Source organism: Saimiri boliviensis, chromosome 12 (assembly GCF_048565385.1).
Source record: "Saimiri boliviensis isolate mSaiBol1 chromosome 12, mSaiBol1.pri, whole genome shotgun sequence".
NCBI lineage: Eukaryota > Metazoa > Chordata > Mammalia > Primates > Cebidae > Saimiri > Saimiri boliviensis.
In genome coordinates this window covers 96847497-96858215 of record NC_133460.1, presented here as the reverse complement: position 1 = coordinate 96858215, position 10719 = coordinate 96847497, and the positions used below count along the sequence as shown (strand labels likewise).

Sequence of the window (10719 nt, the reverse complement as noted above, 5' to 3'; positions counted from 1 at the left end):
CACCTTTTTCTGCCTCTCACCTTTCCTCTGGGGGAGAACAAGAGCCCAGACATGCCAAACCTTTTCTTTCACCTAAACTTGATCAGACCACTGATTTATAAACTAAAGGGAGGCAGGGAGAAAGGGGGAGCTGGAGAAAGGGCAGCTAGACACTTGCTAGAGGTTTGACTAAGACGCTACCATCCTGGATACAGCTAATCTTATCTGATCTTGGGCGCTGAACAGCTGGCTTTGTGTCTATTTTATGGACTAGGCTGGTCAGTATTGAGGAAGACATAAATCAGGCAGAAAGAACCCTCCCTCGGTAATAGTCTCTTCAGGAAGCAAAGATGGGACAAAGTAGCAAGGAATCAAAGAGTTACCCCAGGCAGAAGGGGTTGCACTTTGAACCTCTGCTGGCTAAGAGCAGACAACTTCTGTTCCAAAGCACCATCCGGTGAAATAACGTGACCTCTCCCAATCCTACGGTAACTTCTAGGCCTAAAGAAGGAAGGAAGGAGGAGGAGGAAGGAAGGAGGACTGGGAAGCAAAGTAGAGGACAGCGTGTCCCCTCCAGCAGCCACAGTCCTTACAACACCCACCGCCCCCCCACCCTGGTTTTAACCTCAGGCTTTTCCATTCCAGCCAATTAAATGCATCACACAAATTAGGCTGGTAACTATGGCAACGATCTTCCAGCTCATGATGGCCATTACCTGGACCACTTCATCTCGGTCTCTGATGGCAATGGAGAAATGGAAGGGGCTGAGCTCAGCAGAGAATAATTAGGGCCTACAGAGGTAAGCCAGGTGTCTGTAAGTGTGGGGTGTGCCTGACCTGAGGGATTAAGGCAGCCCGAGTTTAACCTGTGTTGATCCTCCAGCAGTACAACTCTGTGGGGTTTATTTTTAATTAAGATGTTCACTTTTCTTTTTATTGCAAAGGCATTAAAACAAAAAATGAAAATTAATGTAAACGAAGCAAGGACAAACCACCCATAATTCCTGTCACAGAGAGCGAGCCTCTTTTCGTGATTTGTTGTATGTAATCTTTCCTTAAAAAAAAAAAAGCTGAATACTATATATATTGTTGTATAGTGCACTTCATCAATTAGCAATATACTGTGGCTATCTTTCTCAGAGAATAAATACATATAAAATACTTTGAGTGATTGCATGCCACTCAGTCATATGGATTCACTGCATGTTATTTATCCTGGTCCTTACTGTTGGACAATGAACCCTGTGTCTAAATTTTGACTGTTAGAAACAACACTCTGGTTCAATCTGATCATATAAATTTGTTTTTCTGGCAATAAATCCCCCAAATTAGAATTTTGAGTCCAATATGCACACATTCTTTTTTTTTTTTTAAGACGGGGTTTCACTATGTTGGTCAGGCTGGTCTTGAACTCCCGACCCCAGGTGATCCGCCTGCCTTGGCCTCCAAAGTGCTTGGATTACAGGTATGAGCCACCATGCCCAGCCTATGCACACATTCTTAAGGCTTGGTGCGTACTGAAAATCTGCTGTTAATGAACTTCCTACCAGTCAGTCTATATCTGTTTCTAAAGCTCTCAACAACACTGAACATCATTGGTATTTTCTCCTGGTTTTGACCATGCCCACTTGTAAGCATTTAGGAATACAAAATGCTTATTATGATGAGTATTAATTTGCATGCCTAGAGGCCTAATACTGTGCTGAATGTTAGGATCCAAAAAAGGACACACAGAGTCACCTGGCTCAAAGATTCTCAGGACAAAGTCAATCTGTACACAAAAAATCGGAAATTACCCAGTGTGGGAATACAAATCAAAGAAAGTGGACATATGGAAGGGGGAGAGGGAACACAGAGGGCATAGAGAACATATTTTTCCCAGCGTCCTAGTTTTGAGATATGACGTATGCAATGACACATCCATTAACAGCATTCCTTTATTGCTTCCTAATAAATGTGTGGCACCATTCTAAGTAATTACACAATCTCGTAGTATCTTTATAACATCCTTTCAGGAGGGGTGTTACCGTGCTTATTTAGACATTCAGGAAGTTGAGGCACAGATTTAACTGACTTGTCCAAGGTCATGTACACTGGTTAGCATCTAACCCAAAAAAGATCCATGGGAGTCTGCTGAGGTTCCAGAGAGTTTTTGGACTCAGATGATTTTGCAAATTGACTCCAAGCTGTCGGAGCAGAGGAGAGAGAGGGACTGCACGTCAGTGAAGAGGCAGTTATGGTGAATTTGGTTTGGAAAAAAGCAATCCCCATAATCCATGGGTTCAGATAGAAATGGCCTTCTGAGACAGGCCAAAGCTAAGGCTCCTTAGTGCCACCCTGGGGGCCTGCTACTCAAGGAAGATAAGTAGAGAATAGCTATTGGCTATTCTTTCCCACTCCTCACTTCAGACTACCAGGGGTTCTTGTACTTTAGTGTACTGAGGGATATATGAGGCCCTGTTAAATGTGGATTCCCAGAGTAACCCCAAAACATTCTGGTTCAGTGGGTCTGGAGCGGGGCCCTGGAATCTGCATTTCTAACCATCAGGAGAGACTGATGTAGGTGTTTCTTAGATCAAGCATCAGGACTCATAGCAAGTCGACAGTGCTCACATAATCCTGAGATGAATGTGAGATGCCAGACCCTTCCCTGCCTGAGTAATCAGAAAGCAAGCCCGTAGGAGGTGGGAATTCAACCATATATACGCATGTGGATTTTCCTGGCTAATAGCTGGGCCGTCTTACCTGGGACTAGCAATGGCTTCCTATCATCATAAAGAGCTGCCCCCAGCTCCTTGCCCTGACCTATGGAGAGGGAGGATTACCATTCATGCATCAATAACCAATCTGTGGTGCCTTAAAGGCCTGACTGAGGGATACAGACTGTGCTAGCTTGTCAGTAAACCTTATAGCCTTAAGCTTACTTATTTCATAAAAATTTCCTCTAAGATGGATTCAGCAAGTGATCATTATTATTATTATTCCTGTGTTCATCATCATCATCATTATCATCAATGCTATTGTCAAATCAAACACTGACGGACTGGCTGTCTTTGCCTAGTATTTTGCCAAGAGCTAGTCTCGTATGATCTCTTTTCATCTTTACCATGTCACTTTGGGGAAAACCTCATTACGGTTTTATCCCTGTTTTACAGAACAAGAGATTAAGGCATAGAAAAGGGAAGTAATATGTCCTAGGTCACTCAACTAATATGTGATGGAGCCAGAATTCCAGCCCGGGCCATCTGACTACATTTGAATAGTTTTTATGGTTGTTATTTTACTGGTGGAGAGGGACAGAGGGGTCATGTGACTTGCCCCGGGAATGTGAAGTTTGTCAGGGATGTCACTGGATCCTGCTGACTAGCTGCCTTGGCCTCCTGCAAGGTTGCTCCTTCTAGATTGTATTAAGACAGGCTCTGAAAAGGTAGAGTTTCTGTTAATTAATGGCACTGAATAGAAAGCAAGCTGTGATTCTGAGGGAATTCTGCACTGTCATATAAGTTCCTGGCATGAGTAGTCAGGAGGCTGAGCCTCTCACAGTTCTGCAGTGATACAGGTATTAGATGCCATCCATGGCTCTCAAGCCATGTCTTGAGGCTCCAATTGAATCTGGGCTCTGTTCAGGGGTTGAATGCCATGCTGACTGCCCAACACTAGTTCTGATGCTCTTTGCCAGTATGCTGGTGACTTGTCTTGAGGCTGCTAAACTCACTGTAGTCTTCCAGGCCTCCTGGAACATCTCCCATCCATTCAGCGTGCGAAGGCTGGGTGCAGGCCTCCAGATTGCCATGGACGAGGTCAACTCAGAGCTAGTGGACCTTGGAAATTTCAGCTGGGAGTTCACTTACACCAAGTCAGCCTGCAGCACCAAGGGATCTCTTGCTATTTTCAACAACCAGTTCCAGAGAGAATAGATTTCTGCCCTGTTTGGACCAGCATGCCCAGATGCAGCTGATGTAGAGTATATATAACGTCTGGAAACTTTGACTGAGTTTCCATTGGAAGGGGTGGCCTTAAAGATGATGGTACAGATTTTAATAATCTCGTGACAAGGATCACATTATTATAACAATAACCATGTAGATCTTGAATACCATTTTTGAGATGCAATTAGACTACATAATTAGAAGAGTTAACATTCTCTTTAAATAAAGCCTTTCTTTTTTTTTTTTTTTTTTTTTTTTTGAGGCGAAGTATCGCTCTGTTGTCCAGGCTGGAGTGCAGTGGCACAGTCTCGACTCACTGCAGCCTCTGCCTTCCAAGTCCAAGCCATTTCTTCTACCTCAGCTTCCTGAGTAGCTGGGATTACAGGCATACCTGACCATGTCCAGCTAATTTTTGTATTTTAAATAGAGACAGGATTTCACCATGTTGGCCAGGCTGGTCTCGAACTCCTGACCAGCCTGGCTGATCAGGTGATCCACCCATCTCAGTCTCCCAAAGTGCTGGGATTATAGGCATGAGCCGCCATATCTGGCCAGAAAGCCTTTCAAATCAATAATTGTTCATTCAGCTACCCTGTTCCTCCTCTTGTTGATTGTTTGAACTTGATACTGTTGTGTGTAGACTCTTATTTTTCACTCTCATGTTGTCAGCTGCAAGGCTCAGGAAAATTAAGAAGAAACAAATGCTTGGTTTTAAATAGAAAACTATCAATTGTTTGAGTAGGCTTTGGTGTGTATGATAAATTAATCGGTGATGGTGAAAGTAAGTGAGAAAGAATCAAGTATGGCAGACTACATTACCTACAGCAAGAAAATGAGGGAAATGAATGACTAATGTTTGTTTGGCTGTTGGGATGAGCTTTGTTGATGTCCTTGGGTATCACGTCAAAAGTGTTGATGTAAAAGATAAACAGAAAGGAGCAGCACAGGTCTCCTCTCAACAACACTGCAGAACTATTGTAAGTTGGAGCCGCAGGATTAAGTTCACATTTAAATTTCAGTCAATCTCTCCTGGAATTCCCCATCTGACACATTTCTATGTGTTCAAAGGCTACCTGTCTCAGAGTTAATATCAAATATCATGGAACCTTTCTTTATCCCTCCAGCCCTGCCTCCATACCCCTAATTCCCCAATCAAAAGTAATCATTGACTTCTCTAAATTGCTATAGATCTGTTATCTATAAATCTTAAAGAACACATTTAACTTTAGAGCTATTTTTTAAATATACTTTGGTTCTTATAATAAACCATGAGCTTCTTTAAGAGCAAGGTCTCCAAAGTTTTTTGTATGTGATAGGCCCCTCATTAAAATGAATGAAAAATGAATCAGGGAGAAATTAAGAAAGAAAGAGAGAATGAGTAGCTATGAGTGGGGGTCATGGAACCATATTTCCTGAATTCCAATCCTGCTTCGCTATTTGCTAGCTATGCAACTCACATCTCTGTGTCTTCCTGTTGTATCTTACAAAGGGGGTAATAATAATAAATGTTGTGAAAGTTGAAATGATATATGTTAGCTCTTATTGGCAAATAGTAAGTGCTCAATAAATGCTTGCTTTTGTTATCTTTGTTCTCTGAGGCCTTGCCTCTGCAAGTTGGATTCAAGGCAGTGTCATCAACATTACAAAAGTGAGGGCCCAGTATGACCCATAGACTCACAGAATCGGAGGTTTATGCAGATGCCTTATGCTGGGGTTTTCATGTATATAAACTCAATTATGCAAAGACATCCTTTGGGTTATTTTCAAGGTTATCGGTTTGCTAGCCTCTGAGTGGAACATCCCCATGTTTGACTTTGTTGGACAAAACACAAGACTGTGTGACACCTGTGTGAAACCTGTGTCACCTAAGCCGGACATTGGTGACGTGCTCCCGAAAAAGTCTCCAGTACCTGGGCTGGAAACACATTAGGATGTCTGGAGGCTACTCTGGGGCTTCCTCCTGGAATGAAGTGGATAAATTGTGGAGGGTTGCGGAGAATGAACTCAAATCCCATTTTATCATCAGGGCCAGCATGAGATACACCAACAGTAATCTGGCCCTTCTTCAAGAGCATCTTTGGAGCATATCATCAATTGCCAGGGGTAAGTAGAAGAGTCTTCTGTTGCTTTTATTTGGAGAGAAAAATGGGACAAGCAGATTATTTGAAAAAAAAAAAAAAGACAACCTTCACTTTTCTATGAGTGTAAAAAGCAGATAGAAACAAGGCAGAAAATTAATAATATAGAGGCTGGGCATGGTGGTTTATGCCTGTAATCCCAGCACTTTGGGAGGCTCAGGTGGGCAGATCACTTGAGGCCAGGAGCTGGAGACCAGTCTGGTCAACATGGTGAAATGCTCTGTCTACTAAAAATACAAAAATTAGCTAGGTGTGGTGGTGCATGCTTGTAATCCTAGCTATTTGGGAGGCTGAGACATGAGAATTGCTTGAACTCGGGCGGCAGAGGTTGCAGTGAGCTGAGATCGTGCCACTGTACTCTATTCAGCCCGGCCAAAAGAGTGAGACTCTATCTCAAAAATAAACAAATCACAAATAAAAAATAAAACCCACTACTTCATTTATATATTCTCAAAATGAATGGTGATGTGATTAAATGGCAGAGACGTGCCATGGCCTACTCCTGCCCACTGCCAGCATCACGCGGAAGGTCCAAACGCACTTGAGTCTAGGTCCTCTGTGAGGTCCTCTTAACTGATGTGTGGCTGACAAGTCACAAGCCAGGCCTGCTGTTCTAACTTTTGAGCCAAAAACAAGACAAAACAAAACAAAACAAAACAAAACAAAACAAAACAAAACAAAACAACCTAGAGCACAGAAGTGATCTCAAACTTTTTTGACTTGTACACTGTGGGGAGGCTGCAGCAAAGACCTCAATGCTATAGCTACTAGTTTGTACATGGCATGCTTTGGGAAACATGAATGCCTAAACTAGTCCCTGAGTTTTTAAAGAAGTAAAAACTTTAAGTAAAAGCTGGTCTTCCAGACTGAGCCTTTCAGACTCTGAGCTCACCCCACACAGCTCTGCCTTCTGGAGGGTTTATGGAGTGCTGGACCCCACTGTGAGTACTTAATATACTAAAGCTTATTTCAGCTCTCAACCACCCTGTGGGGTAGATGTTTTTATCATCCTCACTTTACTGAAGAAGAAACTGAGGTTCAGAGAGGTGCAAAAACTTGCCCAAGGCCATCCAACTGGTGTGAGGGAGAGTAAGCATTCAAACCCAGGTGGGCTGGGCTCCTTTTCTACTTCTCATCAAGGGCACTGATGCATGGAAAAACTTTTCGCTTCTTTAAAAACTCGGGGACTAGTTTAGGCATTCCTGTTTCCCAAAGTGTACCCAAGGAAAGAAAAAGCTCATGTCTCATTTGGAGTGGCTCTAGGCTAGATTCAGAGAGAGAGAGAGAGAGAGAGAGAGAGAGCATGCGTGAGAGCGCGCGCGCGCACACACACACACACACACACGAGCATGTGCAACTGGCCTACTCTGCTTTTCATTCTTATAGTTATCATCTTAATCTGCAGCTCAGAGGATGCAAAAATTATTCTGCTGCCTGCAGAGAACCTAGGACTCAATGCTGGAGAATTTGTTTTCATCATTTTGCGGCAGTTGGAGGTGGGTACTATTGACACTCTATGGCTCTGGTAGTAAGAGGTAGCAAGCATGGAGCACTTGGCTATGACTCGGATGTATTAGTTCACCGAGTACTGACTACAACCCTAGGAGGTAGGCACTCTTGCATCCCCATCTTAAAACTGGGAGACTCAGACTGAGCTATAAGAACTTACCCAGAGTTCTTCTGCTAGTGAAAGACTGAAACAGGCCTTGAACTAGGCCAGCTGGCTTGAGGGCCTGGTCCGCTGTACTCCATGTCGGCAAACACTGGTTGAGGAAGAACTATCATTTCTACCAGGTAGCTGAGACCTTCCCCAGGGACTCTCAGACACAGGTGGCTCTCACTTCTTTCTTCCACAGCCACCTCCCTGTGTCCCTGTGGAAACTCTAACAAAAGGCTGGGAAGACTAACATACTAATCCAATGAGGCACTTCTTAGGTGGTCTGATTCTTTTGATAATGATGAGAACGGCTAAAAATATCATGTGCTTACTATGAGGACCAAGTTACACATTTTACATACATGATTGCACTTAATATTCTCAATGGCTTTGCGAGCCAGTTATTACATGCATTATTTATATGCCTGTAAATTTTGTACTTGGTATTTCCAGCAGCCTTGGAAGGTAGATATTATCAGCATTCCAATGTACACATAGGAAAGCCAAGGCTTAAATAACTAAGGTAACTTGCCTAAGATCTCAGAGCTCCCAAGTGGCATAGCTGGTCTTCTAGACTGGGCCTTTCAGACTCTGAGCTCACCTCACACAGCTCTGCCTTCTGGAGGGTTTATGGAGTGCTGGACCCCACTGTGAGTACTTAATACATTAAAGCTTATTTCAGCTCTCAACCACCCTATGAGGTAGATGCTTTTATCATCCTCACTTTACTGAAGAGGAAACTGAGGTTCAGAGGGTACAAAAACTTGCCCAAGGCCATCCAACTGGTGTGAGGGAGAGTTAGCATTCAAACCCAGGTGGGCTGGGTTCCTTTTCTACTTCTCATCAAGGGCACTGATGCATGGAAATAATACGTGTGGTGTCTGCCTCACGGGCTACTGTATCTGTGCTTGTAAGCATATTACACAGCAGGCATCTGCAAAAGCCACCTGCCTTTTCCTATGGTCACACTGCATTATTTTTCTAGCAGTTTTATCTTTCTAAAATGAACTTTTAAAAAATATGATCACAGGAAGCTGAAACAGGACAAAAGCGAGTGAAGGAAGATATATAGTAATGTCCCAGATTTTTCTTTCTTCACAATGAAGTCTTTCAGATCCACAAAAGCGTCTCAGATTTCTTTGGCTGGTCAGCTGGAATTCTAAATGCATACCAGACTTTCCAGAACACTCTCTTACCTTAGATTTCTATTGTAACCACCTGCCTCTCTCTTCACCTTTCCCCTCGTCTCTGCCTTCAGGCAGATGAGGAGAGGAGAGGATGGACTACATTCAATATTGGCAGGGAAACTTTTCAGCTCCCTGTGGCTTTCTCCCCACACCTTGATGATCCAGTTCCAACTGGCGTGTAGTGGCAGAAAGAAGATAGAACTAAGAATATAGCAGCGTCCATGAGATTGAATTCATGCTGCTTTACGAAAGAATAGCATAAATCTATTTTACAAAAGTATTCCCAGTATAGGTTTAGGTGGAAAAAATTCAAGCTGCAGAACATTATGGTATGATATCACCATATATATATATATATATATATATATATATATATATATATATATGTGTGTGTGTGTGTGTGTGTGTGTGTGAGTGTGTGTGTGTGATATCATTGTATGTATGTATACATGCACACACACATATGTATGAGTATATACTATTCATAATAGTAATAATATAGATTATGATGATGATAACAATACTTAAGCCACAAGTTAAAAAAAAAAGCAAGAATCTTTTCAAATCCCTATCTCTTCAACTTTTTGCAATCATTGATAATAGGTAAGCTTTCTGGATCTTAGCTGCTGTATGCATCAGGTACATTTTAATTTTTTTTATTTGTGGCTTTCCTTCTACTGTTTCTATGCCAGCTAGAGAATGTGGACCTTGTATTGCAGGCCTTCTGGAATCACTCTGTTTCCAAGGATTAGAATGTAGTGGTTCTTGAATTTAATCAATATTAGGCACTATACTCTGGAGGAAATTGTTGGGAAATTTTGAGGGATGGACATAGAAGGGGAGGAAGTCACTGGCCATTTTGAGGTGCTTCCGTTATTGGTCTGGGTAATTAGCCATCTCTTTCTGATTGTGCCTAGTATATCCTAGGCAGTTTGTTTCTATGCAAAAGAATTTTATATGAAATTTTCATTGATTTGCAAAAAACTTGTTCCTTCTTTCAGTTCATGACATCATCCATGCTAAAGTCTGAGTCATCTGCTTCCACTTTCGTCATTTCCCACATCCAGTCTCCAGCTAAGTCCTGTCAGTTCTACCAGATCTTTCACATCTTTCTTCCTCACCTATGTAATCACAGTAGCCGCTCAGCTTCACTTAACCCCTTCTTTCTCCAGCCTACTTTATACCCAATGTTCAATTCATCTTACTGAAACATAGCTCTGACCATGTATCCCACGTATGTGCTTTCTCTCCACAATTAGACTGTAAGCTCCTTATGGGCAGGATCTGTGTCTGAGTCATCTTTGTATCTTGCCTAGCACCTACTAATAAATACTTCTTGAATGAAAAAACATAGAATGTAGTGGTGCAAATTAAACATTGCCTTACATGCAGTTCCCTTGCCAAGGCATTTCGTATGGAATAACAACATGTATTCCATTACTTTTTAGGACCGTTTTTGGAAGGAAGTACCGACAAATCAGAAAATGACACGCTTCCCCAGGGTGTATGGGTCAGTGCTTCTCGTTGCCCTCAGTGCCTACGGAAAAGGCCGCGGAGACGAAGGCTTTTGGAAACAAGTCTACCGAACATGGAGAGGCCACCCTTCCGCAGCACCATCTCCTTGGAGGAGCAGGTCTGATGCTGAGTCTTCCAGCTCAGGCTCCCACCTCCCCTTCTTTGATCACATTTGTGCTTAGCTTTTGTATTTTTCTCTCTTATTTCTCCCCATCTCCCCCTACCCCCTTGACACACATGCAGGTGCACACACACATGCATTTCCTCATCTTCCACGCCCAAAATAAACAGCAATTTTATGCTCTCTTGTGAAA

The 10719-nt window shown here is 42.6% G+C and overlaps 1 protein-coding gene across 1 annotated transcript in view; it reads left to right on the top strand.

Moving 5' to 3' along the window:
- The first annotated feature begins 3554 nt into the window (after positions 1-3554).
- The window catches only part of LOC141580521 (guanylate cyclase 2G-like), a 42578-nt gene continuing 35413 nt past the window's right edge, over positions 3555-10719 (top strand). The window contains 6 exon segments of the mRNA XM_074381581.1: positions 3555-3938; positions 5677-5799; positions 5801-6011; positions 7433-7542; positions 10339-10474; positions 10477-10523. Of these exon segments, the coding sequence (XP_074237682.1) occupies positions 3555-3938; positions 5677-5799; positions 5801-6011; positions 7433-7542; positions 10339-10474; positions 10477-10523 (1011 nt within the window).